At 47.6% G+C, this 23,058-nt stretch overlaps 1 protein-coding gene across 2 annotated transcripts in view; it reads right to left on the bottom strand.

Annotated features, from left to right (window-relative positions):
* GMPR (guanosine monophosphate reductase) overlaps positions 1-22,308 on the bottom strand; it is a 43,017-nt gene extending 20,709 nt beyond the window's left edge. The window contains exons 1-4 of one of the 2 annotated variants that reach the window (XM_081087724.1): positions 21,974-22,308; positions 14,483-14,602; positions 12,185-12,268; positions 9,332-9,505 (exon numbers count right to left, since the gene is read on the bottom strand). In XM_081087724.1, the coding sequence (XP_080943850.1) occupies positions 9,332-9,505; positions 12,185-12,268; positions 14,483-14,602; positions 21,974-22,060 (465 nt within the window). In that variant the 5' untranslated portion in view covers positions 22,061-22,308. The remainder of the gene's footprint in view (positions 1-9,331; positions 9,506-12,184; positions 12,269-14,482; positions 14,603-21,973) is intronic. The other variant, XM_081087725.1, reaches the window with a different exon arrangement.
* Between the last annotated feature and the right edge of the window lie 750 nt (positions 22,309-23,058).

Below are 23,058 nucleotides of genomic sequence, written 5' to 3'. Positions count from 1 at the left end.
GGGTTCGATTCTCAGTCAAGGGCATGTACCTGGGTTACAGGTTCCATCCCCGCCCCTGGTCAGGGCATGTACTGGAGGCAACCAATCAATGTGTCTCTCATATCAATGTTTCTCTCTCTCCCTCCCTCCCTCCTTGCCTTCCTTCCTTTCATTCTCTAAAAGTCAATGGAAAAAATATCCTCACGCCAGTATCAACAAAAACAAAACAACACACATAAACATAGATCTGTCTATCTGAAAATAAAAAGCTTGTTCACATATAAACACACAAACTCATACATACAATCAACAAAATGAAGAGGCAAATAAGCTGGTGCAGAAAATGCCTGTAATTGTGACAAAGGGTTCCTGCCATAGGAGCTCTTCCAAATGTACAAGAAGAATGCTAACACCTCGCTGACTAGCTGCCAAGGGATGTGAACAAACTAATGAAAGAAATAAAATTGGCCAATACACACAGTGAAAGAACTGAACCTTACTAATAATTGATTTTACATTATGAGCCCAGTGAGGTACCACTTTTCACTTCACAAATTACCGACGATTATGAACACAAAATGCTAAAGAGAAAACAGACACTCTTTCTCTGCTGGAGGAATGTCTATTTTTGTACAAGTTGTCTTAGGAAACAATGTATGCACACGGAAGAAATGCAAAAATTCGTACATCCTTTTACCCAATAAGACTACTTCTAAGATCCCCTCCCGAGGAGATAATCACAGGTGAGGTCACAGGACTTGACTACAAGGATGTTATTTACAACTGTGCAACACTGTGAGTGCATTCCCCCGAAGGGAATCAACCCAGGGCCTATCCAAGGGATGCTTTTAAGCTTCATTTAATGGCATGGGAAAACGCCCAAATGCTTCCAGTATAATATGGGGGAGACAAAAGGAAATAGTAAGATCTCCACTTGTTTTTAAAGAGAGACAACATGAGTATATGTATATATGAAAACATACACCCACATGCTAACAAATTATGTCTACATGGAAGGATTATCTGACTTTTAATCTTCTTCTTTATAATGTTCTAGATTTACAGTATAAATTGTATGACTTTTATTAAACATGATTTTTTTTTTTTGCTCTTGGTTTTTGTTTTTTTATTAAGCACAAGGACCCGCATGAACTCTGTGCCCAAGAAAGAACATAATAGGAATCTGAGAAACAAGACTCTTATTCTTCCTCGCTGGTTGACCTGCTGAAAAATAAAGCTTTAAAGTTTTAAAAATAAGATAAAAATAAATTTTTAAAAATAAAATTAAGAAATCAAAAACAAAGACACTGCTTTAAGCTCCCCACATAATTTCATTTTCAATGTTGATTTCCATCTCCTCCTCCCCCACCCCCCCAAGTCTGGTGCTGCCTAACATAGTAGATCATTTTATTTCAGAGGGCCTACTTCACACAAAATAAAAGAAATAAAGTCAGCTCATGATGGACAAACCAGGTGCAACCAGGCACAGTCTGTGTTTCAAAGCTTGAGGATGACATACTGTCTGGGTAGCCCAGAGGCTGACACAGGTAGCTGAGGGGGTGGGAGGATACCTGTGTGGCTCCCTATGGAGGCCAGACCGCAGTCTCCACAGAGGGCTGCTGGGTGGAAAAACCCCGAATGCCAGGACATGCCTCAAGCCTGAGGAAACACGACAGGAAGGCTGACAACGAATGGGAGAGGACGAGGGAGTTTCCACTTGCAGGAACAAAAAGTTTTCTATTCAAGTTCGAAATCAAGAAGGGCAAAGATAAGGGGGAAAGGAAAAGACAACATCAGAATGAGAATGGTGGCAGGAGTATGGCTGGGCTCCAGTGAAAGCTGCAGGCAGGCGAGGCAGCCCGGGGCCTGGGCTTGCTGGGCGGGGGAGTGGAGGGGGAGACTGGCGAGGAGCTTGCTTATCTTGGCCTGAAGCACCACGGGTGTGCAGTGGATATGGACTGTCCGAATGCGACCGCACCCAGCAGCACATCCGGCTGTCACTCAGGCAGCTCAGGAACGACCATTCTGGGGGCAGCCACAACAAAACGGAATCTCCAGACCCTTATCTGAGCACCAAAGCCAGCAAGTGGAGATTCCCACTGGGTCCCCCTCTCCCTGAGCACATGTGCTGTCGGCAATGACTGCCCCTCCATTCAAGAAGGATGAGGACCCCAGGAAGAGACACAAAAGCAACAAAATGAACCTTCCCAGTACTTTTGTACCATTTAAAAAAGCCCTCTGGGCAAGACCCAAACCCCAAACTGTTTTGCTCCAGTTTTTCCAGCTTTCCTTTAGACCTGGACACCTATGGCCAAATAAGTTCAGAAAGACCTGGGTTCGAACGATGGACCTCCCACTCCCATGTAATCTTAAGAAAGTCACTTCAATTCTGGTCTCCGTCCATGAGTTGCTATGACATCACTCATCGTGCCCGCTCGCTGTTGTCCCTGTAAGGTTTACAAAGCTCTACGGATTCCTAGCACATGCCCATCTCTCAGCTGGGGCTCAGTAAAATGTTAATCCCTCCACTTCAGACTGGCTGCTATAGATTGCTCTTTCTTTCTTTCTTTCTTTCTTTCTTTCTTTCTTTCTTTCTTTCTTTTTCTTTCTTTCTTTCCTTTTTGAGTTTTAATTGTGGTCCAATATTTACAACATAAAATTTACTGTTTTAGTTATTTTTTAATAATTAAGTACATTCACATTATTGTGCAACCATGTCCACCATCCATCTCCAGAACTCTTTCATCATCCCAAATGAAAATTCTGTTCCCATTAAACGATAACTTCCCTACTGACTTTATTGGCTCTTCTGAGGCCCTTTTCCAAGAAAAGTCCTTTCTAAGGAAAGAGTAAGGCAGGTGTCAGGCAGGGGTCAGCTCACAGCTGCAGGCTGGATTTGCCTATGGGACCAGCCAACAGTGGCTGACCTGGCATTCCCCAGGGTGCTGAGCTGGGTGCCTGGTCTAATCTGAACAGCTTAGTTGTCACAGACCTACTTCTTCATAGGACCAGGTCAGAAAGAGCCACCAGCACAAAAGCATCTCTCAGACCCAATTCGGGGACCTCAATGTCCCACCCAGCCTGTGTGGGCAGGCAGGCTGGCTGCAGTGTGGTGTAAGGGAAAGATCACAGGGCCTGGGACAGGCTGCCTGGCTTCAAACTCCAGGCTCTGTGATTCTTGGAAAGCTCCTTGACCTTTGACTAAGTTTCACATTATTAAATACTAGAGGCCCAGTGCATGAAATTCATGCATGGGTAGGGTCCCTAATGGCTGCTGGCCTGGGCCTCCCTTCCCCCAGCGCCTGCCGCCAACTCTGGCCGGGGTGGGGCAGACCAGGAGGAGGGGCTATGGGCAGTTGGCCGGCCGGCCCTGCCCCCCTGGTCGAACTCCTGGTCAAACTCCCAGTTGAGGGGAAAATTTGCATATTAGGCTTTTATTATATAGGACTAGAGGCCCAGTGCACAAATTCGTGCATGGGTGGGGTCCCTCAGGGTGGCCTGCAGAGATCGGGCACCAGCTCCTGCCCCCACCCTGCTCGCACCTGCCTTGACCTGGCGCCGCCCGCTCACCTGCTCCACCATCCCACTGCAGTTCCACTCTCATCAGGGCCCATCGGGGCTGGCAGCACCTCCACTGCCGCCAACTATATTCTGCACCACCTCCTGGTGGTCAGCGCATGTCACAGCGAGCGGTCGAACTCACTGTCGAACTCCTGGTCAAACTGACCACCAGAGAGGGCAATTTGCATATTAGGCTTTTATTATATAGGATAGGTGCTATTACTCTTACTCAAAGACTTGTTATTATTAAGAAAAAAGTGTCTCCCCCATGCCAGTGTCTTTTCCCACAGCACCTAGAATCTACCCACTTGTTACACTCTTCTAACAGCCAGCCCCCTAGGGGACCCTTTTCTGCCAAAGATATTCTGTGAACTTCCCTGCTTCCTCCTCCTTACATGTGGCAAGGCTCGCCCACCCGAGGTGAAAGGCAAGAGAAAATGCTGTACATGAAAACCCAGGGCGCACTGGGCAAAGGGAGCAACAAGCCCTCGCTCCCGACGCAGACCCTGGAATGCCAGCCTCTGCCAAGGGCATTTCTGAGCACCCTTTCTGCTCCCTGCACTGTAACAATCGTAACACTCAGCGCCCCTATTCTATTCCTTTCAGTCCAGAGCACTGGACAAACGGTATTGCATCCTCACAATGCCGCCAAAGCTGTAAGAGAAGCTGTTTCCAAGAACTGGGGACGCTAAGAGCATTGGGGGTTTCCAAATGAATCACAGATTTCAGGGGTCAGCGCAGGCGAAGAATGGCTGAGGAATAAACACCCACCTTGCCAAAGTCTCCTGGTCATTGCTGGGGAAACCAACAAGAACACCAAGAGCACAACCTGGGCCAGCCAGCAGGCGCTGGAGAGGCACTTGCTGTTGGTGGCTGCCCAGAGGGCCGTGGGAACTCAGCACCCATCGCCCCCTCCCAGACTCATCCCCCAGAGCAACCTGCAGGCTCCGCACTGGCAACAACCCCCTTTTCCTTGTCCTCCCAGCCTGGCCCCTCCCTGCACTGCCCTCTGTCCCTGGTGCTTGCCTGATGGGTGGGACACAGGCAGCTTGCTCAGCTCTCAGTGGGGCCAGCTGGGAGCTACAACTCATGGCCAACTGTCCGGAGCATGCAAATGGAAAGCTCTGGGTGGGGGCTCCAATGGGTTTCTTTTCTCTCTTTTTTGAATTTTTTTTTTTTTTTTTTCAATAAGAAGTAAAGCGGGGTCAAAAAATTCAGCCTTCTGAATTCTACAAGACAGGAGTGAAATGACTAAAGGCAGACCCTGAATGGAGATTTCTGCCTTATAACCCAGTGAGGGAAGAAGAGTCAGGCCTGCTAGCACAAAGCCCCCCTGACCCCCAACACACACACACACACACACACACACACACACACACACACTCACACCAACCTTCACCCAAAATAAATTAACTGGAGAACGTTTGCATTAAGACTGATTCCAACCTATTCACAATTTAAATAATTACATTTTTACAAAACTGCATGACACTCATCTCAGTGCTAAAATAAGCAGTTAAATAAGTTGTTTATTTTCATTTAAAAGAATGCAGTATGAAATACATGAATCAGTTGCCTTATTTTTCTTAAGGAAAATCAGTTGCATTTGGAAAAGTGGCTAGAATACCTATAGGTAAGGAATTATTAGACCTTTGTTATTGGCTACTGGTCCTTAACGTTTATGCACACTGACCCTAAACTCTAGTCGCAGTGCTTTTTACAAACAGGCCCTGAAACACATCAGTGTGGTCAGTGAGAGAACTGGTGTTGGTTTCCGTTCTCGAGCATCTTAGTTCATGCTTGTACTATCCACACGTTTTTGATAGGTACTTTTATTTTTTTAATCTTTTTATTGATTTCAGAGAGGAAGGGTGAGGGAGAGAGAGAGATAGAAATATCAATCAAGAAAGAGAATCATTGATCGGCTGCCTCCTGCACGGCCCCCACTAGGGAGCCCGCAACCCAGGCATGTGCCCTTGGCCGAATCGAACTCAGGATTCTTCAGTCTACAGGCCGATGCTCTACCCACTGACCCATTCCTGCCAGGGGGGTACTTTTTAAATAACACTGTATTTGGCATTGCTGACAGAAGTGACTATTTTGCATCAGCAAATGTATTGACTGTACTAAAAGTGCAGACATTGAATTGTAGATCATTGCTATGAGGAGTAACATGCACAGATATGTACGTTCAAGGGATTTTCTGGTAATGAATTTGTAGGACACCAGCTGGCCCTCTGAGTACACCAATTGTTATTTTTTATATACATGTACCGATAGCCATATTCCCTTTCTTTCAAACCTCATTACTTTTTAAATTATAAAGTTAATAAAAGGGAAAGGAAGAAAAAAGGTGATTTTTTTCCTTCAATGCTATAGACCTTTTGCACTTGAAGTATATTTTTTCCCTCTTGGATTTTTGGGGTGGCTATTTATAACATTGAATAAACAAACACCATTCAACAATGAATTTTAATGATACAGTTTAATTATACCACTATCACCTCACCTGCCAGTTTGCAGATAGCTGCTACTGATCATTAGCCTGCTTGATTCATATTCAAAAGGTGTACTTAGTTTTCTGAAGCCCAGAGACCTGGAGAGTATGACGCCTCCACTTTTGTTCTTCTGCCTCAAGGTATGATCATTTGTGGTCTTTTGTAGGTCCATATGAATTTTAGCGTATGGATGAACCTAGAGGGTATTACACTAAGGGAAACAACTGAGGGACTGCTACTTTATGACTATGAAACCTCCATGTGTTATGCACTTTTCCGTATGTAGGTCATAGCTCACTATTTAATACAAGAAATACTAAAAAAAAGAACTGAAGCCACAAGGTTGACTCATTAAATCGATGAAATTTCTGATTCCTAAACATTCATAGCTAACACTTATACCCAAACCCAGTAGACATAAAGCATAACTTCCCAAGTTTCTTAGTCCTTTGTATCTGCAGGGCCATTAAAACTCCACAGGGCCCTGGCCTGGTTATCCCATATACCCAAAAGGTGTGGGTTCGATTTCTGGTCAGGACACATACCTAGGTTTGTTCCCTAGTTGGGGCAATTCAGGAGGCAACTAATCGATGTTTCTCGCTTACATCGGTTCTCTCTCTCTCTCTCTCTCTCTCTCTCTCTCTCTCTCTCTCTCTCCCTCCCTCCCTCCCTCTCTTTAAATAAACAAATATATATACATACACACCCCTCCTCAGGTGAGGATGAAAAAGCAACAAAAACACTAGAGGTGAAATGGAAATCTCTGGAAAGATCAGATCCACCACCTCAGATAAGAATGTCAGCAGCCACCTGGGCCTGCCTTATTCCTCATTCTCCAGAAGAAAAAACAAAAGACTCCTCTCCTAGTCAACAAATATGTGCCATGCTCTTTCTACCACCCTGCTGTTGTTTCACAGAATTTTTGTTTAATACGAAATGCTGATGAGGGCTCCCAGGTCTAGCTGGGGCAGGGCGTCTGCCCTCCCTGGAGTCCAGCTTTCCATTTTCTCTTCCTAAGAAACAGTTACCCCAGATGGTTGGGGGTAAAAGAGACAGTTGAGGCCCCTGACCTCCTATCCTTGGGTCATGATACAGGGTCACCCTCCAGTACAAACATACAAGGTCAACCTCATTAGAACGGGGAGCAGGAAATTGCTCACATGCACATGGCCTAGTGCTGTGGTCGGCAAACCACGACTCGTGAGCCACATGCGGCTCTTTGGCCCCTTGAATGTGGCTCTTCCACAAAATACCACGTGTGGGCGCACACATACAGTGGATTGAAACTTCGTGGCCCATGCGCAGAAGTCGGTATTTTGTGGAAGAGCCATACTCAAGGGGCCAAAGAGCCGCATGTGGCTCGCAAGCCGCGGTTTGCTAAGCCACAGTTTGCCAACCACTGGGCCCCTAATGGAAGAAAGGAGCCTCATCACTAAAGTTAACGAGGATGGGCACATTAAGCAGCCTCAAGGGTAGACCATGGGTGTCGCATTCAGAACAACCTGGCTTCAAATCCCAGCTTTGCTGCTTAATGCTGCTGTGACCTTGTGAAAATCCCAAAGTATAAGAATGAAATAAGCCCTGGCTGGTTTTGCTCAGTGGATAGAGCGCCGGCCTGCAGATTGAAGGGTCCCAGGTTCTATTCCAGTCAAGGGCACACACTTGGGTTGTGGGCTCAATACCCAGAAAGGGGCGTGCAGGAAGCAGCCAGTCAATGATTCTCTCTCATCATTGATGTTTCTCTCCCTCCCTCTTCCTTCCTCTCTGAAATCAATAAAAAATATATTTTAAAAAAATGAAATAAGAGCTTAACACTCCTCATCTGGCACTGGCCAGGTGGCTCAGTTGGTTGGAGCATCATCTCCTACACCAAAAGGCTGTGGGTTCGATTCCTGGTCAGGGTATATACCTAGGTTTTGGGTTCATGATATTTCTCTCTCTCTTCCCCCTTCCTCTCTCTAAAATTCAATAAACATATCCTTGGGTGAGAATTCCTCATCTGTGGTAAGTTTGGGACAACAGTTTTTACTCTTTACAAAGACGTGAAGAAGAAGTGGGGGAAAAGATGTAAACCTTCTGGAACACAGTAGGCACTCAATAAATGCTATTACTCTTATCAAAAAAAAAAAAAAGCAACGACATTGGTAGCACTTTTACGGAAGGTAAAATGAATCTTGTTGTTTCCCACCCAGCTTGTGACTCCATACAGCTGGTTGACTTTGGGACAATTCTTGATCCTTTCTTCTCATGTGATTGGAAAACATAAAAATACTTATCTTAAAAATCCTTGGAAATTCTTAACAGAAGAGTTAACTCCACCAATAGAAATAACTCCTGTCTCCCAACTTCAATACAATGATCAAATGTGAGGAACACACGATTTAAAAAGGAGATTTAGGTAGCTCATCTAGTGGCCAAGCTATAATTGCCATGTTAATTAAGACCAGTAAAGACACACGTAACTACAATATAGATTTCCCAAAAGCCCAAATTTAACTTTAGAGTTTCTAGTTCCTTTTCCTGAAAATCCACACTTCCCAGCAATAACAAATACATATTCTAAGTAATGAAGGTACTGATGGTTAGGAAATTACAAAAAAGGTAGGAAAGGTCAAGAATAAAGATCCTAGATAAAACAACACACCAAATGATTTACAAGTAACAGCTGACAACTGTGAAATGTTCCTACTGTGGACTCAGCTCTCACAGGAGAGCCTGCTACTGTAAGGAGGGGTGGGCGCGGCTGGCAGAAGCAGGTTACCCTGAAGCCGTTACAGTGGGTTTTTCATTCGTAAGAATGTGCTCTTTGGCTCTCCCTCCCTTCCCTTCCATCTCTCCCCCAGGCATGTGGTGACCTCTGCCTTTCTCTCTCTCAGCTCCTAGGCGCCCTTCTTCTGCCTCTGTAACTTGTTTCCTGAGCCTACGCAGCCCAGCTGGCTCACTTCTACTACCTCTGTCACTTTCTAAATAAACTTGTTCTTATAATTTGAAAAAAAAACAAATTGTTCTTTGTTAAGGTGACACAGACCTTTGTTTAAAGGTGTCACAGGGTAAGAAACATGTGACGATATTAAGCAGAGGTAAGGAGCCACACCCTGCGCTGCTGGCCTGGACTGCACTTTTCACAGAGGAGAGCCAGGTTTCAGATCTTCCACAGCTTCCATTGTGCCCGGGGGTTTTCAACCAGTCTTCCAATGAGAAGGCACCGAAAGCTCTGCAGAGCATCTAGCTCCCCTGACGCACCGGGCACCCCTCCCTGCTTCCCCAGCTCCGGAAGGTTCCACCGTACCTACCATAATGGTGTGCTCTGGAAATCTGGCACGGACGAGTTTCACGAATTCCACAAAGTGCTCGGAATAGCCATTGGCCACATCCAGGCAAATAAACTTAACCTGTGGCACAGCTTCCAGGATGCTGCTCATCTTTTCCAGGTCATGCTTCCCACTGCCGGAGCTCACGGCTACGTGCTGTACCGAACAGAAACCAAGAGGGCGAGACATGGACAGTGAGAAGTCTTCAGAAGCCAGACCCTGCCTCCAACCACTCACCTGTTCTGGGACAGTACAGTGGCCCTCGGAGGTCAGTCACCCTGATCGAACCCGCACAGAGTGGCCCTGCTGGAGAACCAGGCAGCAGCAGAGGTGAAGGAATCCCTTCCTCACGTCATCTAAACTCTGCCCCTGCTCTTTCCCACCATTAAACTGCATGTATCCTTGGCCCTGGCCCTCAGCCACGAACGGTTCTAGCCAACAGTGTTTTACGTAGCCAGGAAACCTTGTCCATGGCGTTCATTCACGTGTCCTTGGCTCTCTATGTGGGACTCTGAATTGTGGAACCATTGGTGCGAATTCTCCTCCTCCTGGCGGAGAGGAGAGGCAGGAAGAATGATGGGGAGGCCAGTCAACTCGGGCCTCCTGACGCCCACACTGTGGCCATCACCCCCAGCATCTCGCTCTGGGGCTCAGGAGGAGGGAGGGAAAGGTGTCTAAAACCCTTTTCTATTTTCATTTCTACTCCCAATACAATACTAACACAACATGCAGATCGTAACCCAGAGAGCTGCAAATCTCAGAGTTCCTATTAAAAGGGCTAAGAACAAAGGAGCCTGAAAGCATCATTCCCCAACTGCACTTGGATGTGTTTACATCTGAAGCCACCGCACCCCCTCCGTGACCCCCTCCCCAAACCCCACAGCACCAGCACCCTCCAACCCGCCCACCGGCTCCTCGGAAAGATGCTCTTTGGGAAAAGACCTCTGTGTTTAGTAATTTATGCCTCAGAGTTGGCATCTCACCTTTATAAGAATATTTTAATTTGTTATCTCTAGTCCATAAACCACAGAGGAGAGACATATATTAATATCCTTGTTATTCCCTCCAAAAAATCACAACGATGTAGCTACAGCCCAGTGGTTGTAAGAGAACTGCAACAGGATTCATGCTGACTCATTTCCTGGGTTTACTCTCTTTTCACTCCTGTTGGCAGTGTGACCAGGCGGCACAACCCACACATCTTTTCCCTCCCACGAGAGCTTTTTTATTTTCCCCTCCATTTCCGTCTCTCCCAGTGCTGCTGTTTTTAACCTTTTCCCTTTTCAGAAAAATCAGCCTTTAGTTTGGTGGGGGCTGGGTAATAGGTAAAATGACCTCACTCCTTCATGAAAGCTAAGGTTCCAATCAACCACACATGGCCCCAAAGTCATTGCCTTCCCGACTTCCAACAGAGAAGAGGGAGAGAGGAGGTGAAACAAGTATAGTTCTTCTGAACACAATATGTCAAAAAGGAAGAATTTTCTATTGAGCCAGAATAATTTTATCTCCAAAACCACCTTCTCACTAATCAAAATCCACACATAATGAAAACATAGCAAAAAAAAAAAAAAAAAGCCAGCGCAACCTCAAACGCCCCCCACTGTGAAGTCATTTTGCAATCAAGGTAATCTGATCAGAGGAGAGTGTCTCCAAGGCAAGGCGGTGCTCTGCTGGCCCTGGCTCCGAACCAACCATGTGCCAGGAGGGAACTCAGGCACATCAGAGTGGGGCTTTTTGTTATTTTCAAATTGCCCTTAAAAAATAATAACAGCTTTATTGAGATGAAAATCACATACCATCCAATTCACCCATTTAAAGCCCACAGTTCAATGGTTTTTAGTACATTCAGAGCAGTGCAACCACCATCATAATCAATGGTACAACATTCTCACTACCCCAAAAGGAAACTCTCACTCCTTTTAGGCCTCGCCCTCCAACCCTCCCATCCCTCAAGCAACCATTAATCTACTTTCTGTCTCTAGAGGTTTGCCTTCTTGATGGTTCATGTAAACAATCACATATGTGGCCTTTTGTATCTGGCTTTTTCACTTAGCAAAGTGTTTTCAAGGCTCATCCAGCTGTAGATGTGTCAGTACTTTTTATAGTTGAATAACATTCCATTGTGTGGATATATCAGTTTTCATTCATCAGTTAGTTGGTGGATATCTGGCTAGCTTCTACCTTTTGGCTATTATGAACAGTGCTGCTATGCACATCTCTGTATACGTTTTGGTGTGGACATTTTTTTTTTTTATTTCTCTCAGGCCTATAACTAAGACTGGAATTGCTGAGTCATATGGTAACTCTTATAATTTAACCTTTTTGAGGAACTGCCAAACTTTTTTCCAAAGCAATGGCACCATTTTACATTCCCACCAGCAATACAGGAGGGTTCCAATCTCTTCACATCCACGCCAACACTAGTAACTCTCTGTCTTTTAATTATAGCCCTCCTAGCAGGCATACTGTTTATTCAACACCAAAACAAGCTGCTACAATTAGAAGGTTTTCCTACATCCAGAAGGAATGTTTGGATTGGATCTACCCCGGGCAGGAAGCAGAGGTCTTCCCCAAGCCCTCATACCAGAACACTTCACCTTTCAAGGGAAAAACACAGATACTCCTTGCAAGTAAATCCTAATACTTTCAAAACAGGATACAGAACAGATTTCCTTGGCAAATTCCTAGCAACAACGAAGGGCTAGAGCACCACTACTGAGGTTACCCAGGTCTCTCTCAGGGGTGTGTGTGTGGGGGGGTGGGTGTGTGTCTATCCGCCGCTGATTCAAATCCTTTGGACAACCCCAAAGATTTTCTACCCTTTGCAACAAATACCTGCAGGCATTCTGGGTGATCAGTGGCAAAGAGCTTCCAGTCGTCCAGGGTGTAATGCTTGTGAATTGCTGTAAACATGGAGTGCTAGGAAACAAAAAGCACCATTAGGATGAAAAGTCAAGTGAGCCTCCTTCCTCCGTAAGGTGGAGAGGCGGGGGTGAGCCAACCATACAAAAGCATTGGAGGTTCCTGCCAGTCACGTTTAATTAGCTTTGAATATGCTCCTAGGAGCCAAAAACAGTCAAAGGTGAAGCCAGTGAAATCACAAAAGGATTTTTCCATTCTAATCTTATCAGAAAATACCACAATCAGTATTTAAGAGGCTCTGCCAGGAGGCAGGGGAGGGAAGAGGGAGAGTTCTGAGCCCTGTCCCGCTGACCACCTGCATTAGGCCAAGAGCAGGTCCCCTGCCCATAAGAAGGGCCTCCTTAAGGCCAATTCTGCTTAGCCAACCTGAGAGAACCTCAGCTTATACCTGAAAGCTTTTCCTTGTGGTCACAACCTAAGCATTTCTTGCTAAAAGCTAAACCCATCAGGCAGTGTGTATCCCTAAGGAAGGAAATTATATAAATTATAATAGGAAGTCTATGACTATCAACCTGGCATTTATTGAGTACCCACCTCGTGCAAGCAGTTTGCATACATTATTTCATTTACTTCTCACAATTTTGTACACTAATATTAGCTTTGTGGGCAGAAAAGAGCTTAAGAAGTTTAAATGTAAGAAATTTCACAATTGCTTGGCCAGTAAGGGGCAAAGGCAGAATCAAACTCAAATCTGACTGCAGAGCTCAGGGTCCTTCCCCTACACCAGGGCCTCATCACTTCTCTGGTGCTTTTCTCCATCCACAGTTTCCCATTCTAAAATTCCATGACTTCATCCACTTGCACTAACTCAATGGATCCCAGAAATAGAAACTGCATAGTACCCACGCATGGGGAGCTATTTCAGTGTATTCTGTCTCATTAATGGGGAGGCTTTCCCATGAAAATGGGAAGAGCATAAGAAGGTGTATGTTTTTCACAGAGTAATAAACTGGTATGTGAATTAACCAGGGCTATTTATTGCTCCCTGATTCCACCCACTTTTACACGAATACATAATTCATTAGTAGCAATGGCAGATCACAGAGCAAGAGCAAGGAACAGATGGGGAGGGAAAAAAACACAAACTCCTTTAGCAATTAATTTATTAGCCTCTGGCCCAAAGCTCAGTGGGGACTGAGGGCTGACAGATAATACAACTGACAGATCGTGGAGTCAGACAGACCACCTCCTACGCCATGTTTTGAGCTCATAATTTGTTTGAAGCTCTTCCTGCTAATCACTGGCTAATAAGGACTCCCAGCACCCCCTGAGGTTAGACTTGCTGCCCACAGCCAGAAGCTCTTTCAACTAATTGGATTGATTTTTTTCACTTGGCAAGATTATCAGGGGAAATAGATGCGCACACCCTGTGCACATTACAAGTGGATGTCTGCATCTCGGATGAACAGAGTGCCTTGCACCTGAGACACAGCTGCGTGAGACACAGGTCCTGGCCACAGAGAGCTTTTCCTTTACTTTTCCCAAGGCCAGGATACCAGCTACTCCATTTACAGGACATTAGACTGGTAACCGGTAAAGGGGGGCCTTGCGCTTGCACTGTGATCTGTCAGTGTAAATTGACAGGCAAATCCCTTATTCTGGAGTCTGTCTGGGTTTGAATCTTGAATTTGTCTCCACTTGGCTGAACACCCTGGGCCAAATTATCCCTCCTCTCCCTCTATGCCTCAGTTTCCTCATCTGTAAAAGGAACCCACCTGGTGAAGCTGTGACAACATTATATCATCATACCCAGTGTTTGGCAAGTAAAGTGCTCAATGAGTGTTTTCTACACGATGTAACAAATGCTAAGCACAGACTGCATACGAAGCAGTTGCGTCTTCATTTGAAGGCACTCTCCCTCTTCCATAATATGGCACTCAACCAACTTCACAATATGGCACAATGTCCACCTTCTTTCTGTAGCTCTAATTTCCAAAACTATCACGGGCATCTTCAGGGAAGCAATGAATGTGGCTCTCAGCCATCTCACCGACTGCAAAGTCCAGACTCCACCCATTTTTTCTAATTGAAAAGCAGGGAAGAAAAGAAGTGCCTCCCACAAGGATCAGACTCAGAACTAAATAGTTCAGTCCCAGCCAAGGATCCAAGTGTCTCCCTTTTCCTATCTTCCCCGTGTCTGAACAAGACCAGGATGGGCTCCTGACAAGCGGTCCAGTGCGAACAGCCGAGGGAAAAAGCCCACTGCCCTACCTGTGACATCACCGCTGCCATCTCAAATGTCCCCACAGTGTCCATGTTGGCCACAATGATGGGAATCCCTGAGTAGGTCTGCTTGGAGTTTCGAAATGTGAAGGTCCGCTCCAGGTCCACCTATTGGCAAAAAGGAAAAAGAACTGTTTGCTCTTCGCATGATTGGTGGGATTTTCTAGAATCAGAAGCAAATGGAAAGAACACAAAGGAAGTGTATGTCCCTTTGCCCCTGGATTTGCTTAGTGCTGGGCCAGATGTCCCAAAGACAGGAGAGTCCCTGAGGAGACCGAGTAGTGGCTGTTACCCAGGTACAAAAGCTGAACTTGGCTCCTCAGCATCCTCGAGTGCCAGCACAGACACTGCATTTGCTGCCATCCATCCAGCCTCTGGATCTGAAGTTCTCTCTTTCAGGAGCCTCTCCCATAGCACTGCCTCCTCTGTCCCCAGCCTGGTTCATCCTAGCCCTACACCCCACATACACGTTCTCTTTCCTCACTTCCCAACACTGGACAATCAGCGCCCCCTCAGAGAAGACCCATTCCACTCTGCCCTGCCAAGCATGGCTCTCCTGCCCTTCTCCCCTTCCACTCCAAATTCACCTGCAAGTGAGCTGCAAACCATTGATCCCTTCACCTTCCAGCCTTCTCAGCTGCTTTGTAATTAGGAGAATTCTTCAAAGAGCTGGGGAGAGTGCACTGCAACCATCTGTGCACATAAACACTTGTTCCTCTGACTCGCAAACAGCTGGAGGGAGGGCCCTCCACCACCAATGCAACTCCAGCGTCAGGGCACTGAGGACTAAGTCCACTACTATCAGGAGAGCTGGGCCATGACGACAGGTTCAGCAAAAGCAGTGTGCTAGGTGCTCATCCAGAGCTGGCAGAGTAAAACCACTTCTGGGGCAGACTGCAGGCCTGTGTGCTCGCAGACCCATTCCTCACCCTTCTCCTGCCAGGTACCATCACAGGGAGGCCCCCTGCAGGCTCCATTCCCCAGGTTGGTTTCTGTCCCGGTTCAGCCAGTGGGGGTCACTGGGTAGGAAAGTGGGGGAGAGTGAGCCTGGGTGTAATCAGGGTAGCTCTCTCAGGACCCCTCTGCCGAGGCCTGCAGGATCTTCGTTCCCGCTTTCAGAGCCATCTCAGTCCCTGGGCCTAGTAAGATCACCTTCCCCGCTTTGGAAGTGGTTTCTCTCAGCTGCCAGCCTCTGGGGGGCCTCAATATCTCATTTGGCATCTCAGCAATGTCAGGATGTCTTGCATTAAATTCCCTGCTTTAAATATTAAGCAGTTTGTTTCCTTGGCTGGATCTGATGGAAGAAGGCACTTCCCCGAGGAGAGCCAGCAAGAGAAACACAGGAGTATATCATAAGCTGGGCCTACCTCCCTGGATCCAGGCCTTCCTGAGTATACCCGCAACAACCATTTCCTGCCGGTGTTTATCTAGTTCCTTCTTTTATTCTTTTCATTTGAGACAAGTTTCACTTTGCTATCAAAATGTCAAAAAAGCACCATGGGACATCTCAGGCCGCCTTGCTTTTTCATGTCTCTTGTTTCTCCACACAGGACTCCCTGTCCACCTGGCTTCCTGGGTGGACGATGCTGTAAGTACGTCCACACGGACCTTAAACAGCAACAGTGAGGGGAAATGAGATGCTGTCACTGCCAGGGCACAGGGGGTAGGTCATCCCTTCTCCAGTTCTTCATTATGATTCTTGGTTCTACTTCAGTGAAGCAAGTCATAGTTGGGTTCTGAAAGATAACTGAAGAGGTCGTATTTGTTGCAACCTTCTGTGTTGGTTAATGGCCCTCGGATTTCGACTTCCAGGGCTTAAAAAAATCAGAATTCCTTGGTGTCAAATTACTCTTCCACTCTTCCCAAGATGCATGGGGAGAGGTGCTATCCTGCACTCAGTGTTGCTCACAATGGGTTTTTAGGCACTCCAAAACCGATGGGCGGTGCACAAAAAAAGAGAGCTCTTCATGGGAATGGTCAGCCTTGGCAACGAACTCTCCCCCTCATGTCTAGTCTTCTCCATACAGTAGGTTCTATACAATCCTTAATTCTAAAAGTGATAAATAAGATGATCTTGCCATCCTTATCAACACACACACACACACACACACACACACACAAAACAGACCAGTTGTTCACTGAGAGAGATATCTAATTCCAGTCTCCCAGGAACAAAACTTGGAATTTAATCTGCCACAGCTGGTCAATGCACCAAATATAGCACCTCTAAATTGTCACTCTGCTAAACTAATTTGATAGGGAATATAAAGTAATAAACCTCCCCTCTCCCACCTGCAGCCCTTTAAACATACCTTCATTCAAGTCAGCCTGCATTAGAGGGCCCGAAACTGAGGCCCAGTACAAACTGAGGCCCTCTAATGACAGTCCTAAACACCTCATTGCAAGTCAAGCTAGCAAGCTGTTTCATGAATCTTGCTCTATTCTTCTACCTTCACAAACACAGTTTCATTACTGACCTGGGAAGCACCAGGACCTGGTGTCATGGGGAGCCAGCCGGGCCTGCAAGGCACATCCCCTTGCCTTCCACCCAAATCCTGTGTGGACATGGACACTCCAGTCCACACATTACATTCCACACACACCTCCATTCCCACAAACACCTGCCACTTGGCCACTCTCTGAGGTTAAAGGCAAGCCTACCAGCAGCACGGATGGCCCTTGAGAAAACACACTTGGCAAAGAGACCCTTGCAGGCCTTGGGATCAGCAACAAGTCACAAGGGCAGGGAAATCCAGGATCCTGAGTACTGGGAGAGGGCCCAGAAGGAACAGCACAGCCCACAGCTTTGTCCAGTGAGGAGGGGGCAGGAGGCCCTTTTGCCTTGACCTGTGGATGGTACTAATTAAAGCAATTCTCTTATTAACTGCCTTGTTCATTATCTGTCTCAATGTAGATCACAAGTCTAAGCACAGGGACAAAGTCTTTGGCCTTTGAAGTCCTACTGGCTCAAGTGAAATAAATAGCCCTGGCCGGGGGGCTCAGTTGGTTGGAGTGTCGTCCACCACACCAAAGTTTGTGGGGTCAATTCCCAATCAGGGCACATACCCAGGTTTCAGGTTTGATCCCCACTCAGGGCATGTGGAGAAGGCAATGAATTGATGTTTCTCTCTCCTCTCTCTCTCTCTCTCTCTCTTTCTCTCATCCCCTACCTCTAAAATCAGTAAAAACATATCCTTGGGTGATTCGGGGGACGGGGAGAATAAATTAACATCTGGGCAAAGGGCAAGAATAACATCATTTTGGCCCCCAGCCATTTTCAAGTAATGCTTGGTGGGCCCCAGGCCAGCCCTCCGAATGGGCTCTGATCCCTGGAAGTGTCACCATCCAGTCTCAGGAGAAGCACACGCAGCTGCACATTACCAGACAACCACAGGCTTCACTAATGGAAGGGGTTCCCGTGGCCAGTCCAGAGCATCCACGCACACATGAGAGTCATCTTAGGACAATGTCCAAAATACACATGCTTGGGATGCCTCAAACTTAATAAATCAGAACCTTTGTTTTGGGGGACAAGATATGTATTTCCAGAGTGTCTTCTGAGATGATTCTGAGGCATCTGTGAATAACAAGTCTAGTCACACCCTCTAATTTTACAGAGAAAACCTGTTATGGTTTGTGTCCCCCCGAAAGATGTTGAAGTCTTACCCACTGACCTTATTTGGAAATAGGGTCTCTGCAGATGATCAAGGTAAAATGAGCCCATCAGGAAGGCCCATGCCAATATGACTGGTGTTCTTTTAAAAGGGGGAAATCTGGACACAGACACACAGAAAGGGAGAACGCTTTGTGAAGATGAAGGCAGAGATCAAGGTGAAGCATCTCCAAGCCAAGGAACACCGAAGATTGTCTGTAAACCACCAGAGAGAGGGGACAGGAACAGATGTTCCCTCACAGCCTCAGAAGAAACCAACCCTGCCAACACCTTGACCTGGGACTTCCAGCCTCCAGAACTGGCAGACAATAAACATCTATTGCATAAACCGCCCAGCCTGGTGCTTTGTCACAGCAGCCCCGGGGAACTGACCCAAAGGCAAAGGCAATAAAATAATTTGTGACAGAGCTTGGACTGCAACCCAGACTGTTTTTTTCCCGGCCCGGTAGTCTCTCCACCTGCCCTGCTCTCACCCCCTGGCTGAGAACTGCTCAGGCTGGACCAGCACTCTGCTCACTGGACCCCTGGAGAAACAACTAGAGACTGCACACTCATTGTTTTCCCTGTCCTGGGACAAGTGGACAATTCTCTGATGCAAATTCTCTTCAATACCTGACTTCCAAAGTTCGAGTTGCATTAATAAGTTTTTGTTTTGTTTTGTTTCTTGAAAATATCTTACTGGCATAAGGAGTAAGTTGGGACATCTGAGCCAGGAATGATCCCGAGGAGGTTATGTGCTCAGGGGATCAAGGGCATTTGAGTTTCCCTATCTATCAATAAAGACAAAGTCTTGCTCTGGCTGGTGTGACTCAGTGATTAGAACATCATCCCTGCATACCTAAGGGCTGTTGGTTTGATTCCCAGTCAACACCTGGGTTGCAAGATCCATCCCTGCCCAGGCACAGTCGGGGTGCATGCAGGAGGCAACCAACGGATGTCTCTCTCATGTCACTTTTCCTCTGTCCCCGCCTCTCTCTCTTCTTCTAAAAAATAAATAAATAAATAAATAAATAAATAAATAAATAAATGGAAAAAAAATATCCTTCCGCGAGGATTAACAAGAACAACAAAAAGACCAGGTCTTGCCTTAGTCAACAAACATGTCAATTCCTCTGGAAAGATGACTCGACTGCCCCCACACAGCCCTGTGGCACTTTATTCTGTGTGCCAGGGGCTTGATTGAAAACTATGAATGCCCCAGCCCACAGTGTCTTGTGGGTAAAGGCAATGAATGGATGGCCAGTTGAGAGATGACTGCCCAGCTGGTGCAACCACTGAAAGGCCACCTGGGTCATCCCCACCTGTACCCTTTGCCTCTGGAAGGTGACATCAAATTCAATTTTATATGACACTTGTGGAAACGCCCCAGCAGAAGTGCTCAAACTTCTGGGCTGGGAGAACACTCTGTCCTTCTCTCCACTTCCTGCTCACCATGATCAGCACCAGGCCTGGCTCTTAGCAACACTGTTGCAGTGATCAATCTTGTCAACCGTCAAAACTCTCCCTTCTGGGCAAGACTCTGCTCTCAGGGGTATGTTTTCTGTCCTGGCTTCACTCAAATCTGCTTTCTGATTCAGCTCAAAATCCGGTCATTTACCAGTCATTTACCATTGAGCTTCAAATTTGCATTCTGGTATGTCTCCTGCCAGGGTGCAGACATTTGGCTTCTATCTGATTGTGCAATGAAAATAGTTTAATCTGCCTCTAAAACATGTCAGGCATCCACAAGCAAACTGAGAAAACACTGAGAGGGGATCAGAAGCCTAGCTTGACCTAGGCCTAACTAACTACATCCCTCAACACCACTGAAGCAGGCAGTCTGATTGTGAGGGGTAGCCAGCCAGGCAGCTGCCTCGGGCAACAGGGAGCTAAACTATTACAGGAACCAATTGGAAAGGCAATGCCAGTTACCTCAGGTTTCCTGGCACTGAGCTGGCAAACTCCCACAAAACTGGAAATATGAAAACCTTTCCCTAGGACACAGCGTTCTCATTGCAATGCTTACATGTAGCTTGTAAGGTGCCATCAGAGGCTGGGTCATTAATAGTTTCAATCAGCCCAAATTATCAAACAAAATGATATATGATGTCATACTCTTCCCTGGGAAAGAGTAATTCATTCTATTACATAAATTCTAAATGTTTTACTTTCTCAAGATGTTTCCTGGTTCAGAAAATACGTACAATATGAAACATATCCTTGTTTCAAAAATATAATTTTTCTTAAAAGTTCCTCTCTACTAGGTGAGTTCTGAACAAATATTTAGAGCAGTGGTTCTCAACCTTCTGGACCTTTAAATACAGTTCCTCATGTTGTGACCCAACCATAAAATTATTTTCGTTGCTACTTCATCACTGTAATGTTGCTACTGTTATGAATTATAATGTAAATATCTGATATGCAGGATGGTCTTAGGCGGCCCCTGTGAAAGGGTCGTTCGACCGCCAAAGGGGTCGCGACCCACAGGTTGAGAACTGCTGATTGAGAGACTATTGAGAACACCAAATTATTAGCCTGCCTAGAATCCCTGCATCTCGTCTTAGTCTGGTCTTAGGTACTGACCACAGCTTATGCTTGGGGAAGCCCAGGCTGGCTGTGCAAACCGTTTATTCTTCTTTAAAAGTCTGCCCCCTCTTTAGCACGTGAATGAACATGAAGAACAGGCACAGTCCCCCAACTGGCCGGCATGACAAGGGTTAACCGTTCCTCTCCTGCCTATTCCATCCTCTCTGGCCGCAGCCCACCCACCCTCCCGCTTGAGATTGAGAAGGTGACTTGGTTCTGGTCCTTGGCTAAAGCCGGAGGCCTCCCTAATCCAAACAAGCCCTCGGCGGGCAGTGCCAGGCACTGCAGTTGAGCTGGGGCATTGGTGGGCAGCCGGCCGATTTATTTCTGGTCTTTGGACTGGGGTGTAAGGAGCAGCATGCTGGCTCAGCCTCCTCCTGTTTGCTCCTGTGGCCGCAGCCTCCAGGCCCAGTCCAGCTCCCTCGCCTCCTTCTCTAGCTCCCGGCAGACCAGGCAAAGCCATGGTCACCAGCACACACCACTCTGGGGGACTCTGCCTTTCTGTGCGGCTAGTTTAACCTTCAAAGGTTGACCTTCCTCCTCACCAGTAGGGGCATCCCAACCCCCACACCGAGGCTATTTCCAGTCCGGTCTCCACCTGTTCTTCAAGCTTTGATCCAGTTTGCCCCCCCAACCCCACGCCCGCACCCCAGGGCTTTCCGCTTGGCTAGGACTGGGCAGCTGTCCAGTAAGGAGGGTGCCACTAGGCACGGGTCCCAGCCTCCCTCCCAGCAAGGCCACTGAAACGCGGAGAGTAAACCCTGAAGTTTCCCTGTTTTTCAAATATTTTAAAGAAATGCTACTGCTGGACCTGACACTAAGCCAATAGCAGTTTTCTACACTAAGAAGCAGCGTCAAAATCACAAGTCTCTTCCGTTGTGTCTCCCCTCCTTTTGTGATCTGGCCCCACTGTGTCCTTCCCCCTAAATGCACCCGTCCTGCCTCCCCATTCTCTCTCCTCACTGGGCCACTTGATCTTGCTCCTCTGCGGTCTAGCTCTAACATGGACTTCCCGGCCCACCCAACCGAGCTTTAGAAGGCTAGGCCCCAGCTGGGCCCCCTGAAGACACCTCTGGTCCTGGCAGGGAACCAGCTGGCTTTCCGCTTGCCCAGGTCGCACCCCAGCCATCCTCAGACCCAGAAAAGCAGGCGAGGTATTGCCACATTGCTCCTCCTTCCACCACCTGCCCCGCGCCACCCAGAAGCCGGCCCACCCCAAGGCGGCGTTGGGAGCGTCCCACCTCTGCTCGGCTCTTGAGGCTGCTGCGCTTGGGTCGCAGGAGGACATCCTTGAAGTCCAGCTTGAGGTCCGCATCGATGCGGGGCATGGTGCGGGTCCGCTAGCCTGGAGCCGGCAGCTCCTTCCTGCGGCGCCGGCGCGCGGGGCGGGCACGGCCGGGGCGCAAGGCGGGGCGGCGGGCGAGGAGCGTGGGGAGGGGGGGCGAAGGGGGCGGGGGGGGGGGCGGGAGGCGGGCGCGGGGCTTGCGGACCTGGCGCGTGGCAGGCAGGAGGTGCGGAAGCCGGTGCTCGCGGGCGGCCCCTCGCGCGCGCTGTGCTCCTAAGGACCCGCCCGCCTGGCTCCCGGGTGGGAAGAGGAAGGGGTGGAAAGGGGAAGAGGTAAAAGGGGAGGGGCCGGCGGCTTAGGGACCCACCAGTGGCCGGGAAGTCCGCTGACATTTTTAGCAAGTCCCCTCCCTCCCTCCCAGCCCTCCGTTTATAGCCTAGCAGGTTGTGGTGCCTGAACTGGCGGCGGGGGAGGAGGGGGCTGGACACCACCCCGTCTGGTCTGTTAACGGGTTTCTCGGAGGGAGGAGACTTGGCGTGTGACAGCCTTTCCCAGGGGAAAGGGCCACTCTCTGAACGGTTTTGCGTCTCCGTTCTCTAATTTCAAGCCCAGTGTGTCCTCCAAGCGCTGAGTCAGACCTTCACATGCCAAAAAATAAGAAACCCTTGGGAAGCCCCATAGAATTAAGGAAAAGAGTGTGGCCAGGTAAATCTATTTGGCAGCAATGGGATTGACACAATTTTCTGATCTCTGGATTTCAGGGTGTGTGTATTTGTGTGTGTGTGTGTATTTGTGTGTGTGTGTGTGTGTGTTGGGGGGGGGGGGGGTTGTTAATCCTCACACAAGGACATATTTTCCAGAGGGGGAAAGAAATGACCACATCTTGGCACACGCCTTGGGGGACTGGGGGATCAAACTTGCAACCCTGGTAGTATCCATGACCCTTGGTGTGGGCCCACGCTCTAACCACTGAACCCACCGGCCAGAGCTTCGTTGGTTTTAATAAAGGTAGTGAAGTCCATAATCATCATAGATCCTGGG

Source organism: Myotis nattereri (genome assembly GCF_964212035.1).
Source record: "Myotis nattereri genome assembly, chromosome: 3".
NCBI lineage: Eukaryota > Metazoa > Chordata > Mammalia > Chiroptera > Vespertilionidae > Myotis > Myotis nattereri.
The sequence above is the reverse complement of the archived record's forward strand: the minus strand, read 5'-3'. Positions and strand labels throughout refer to the sequence as shown.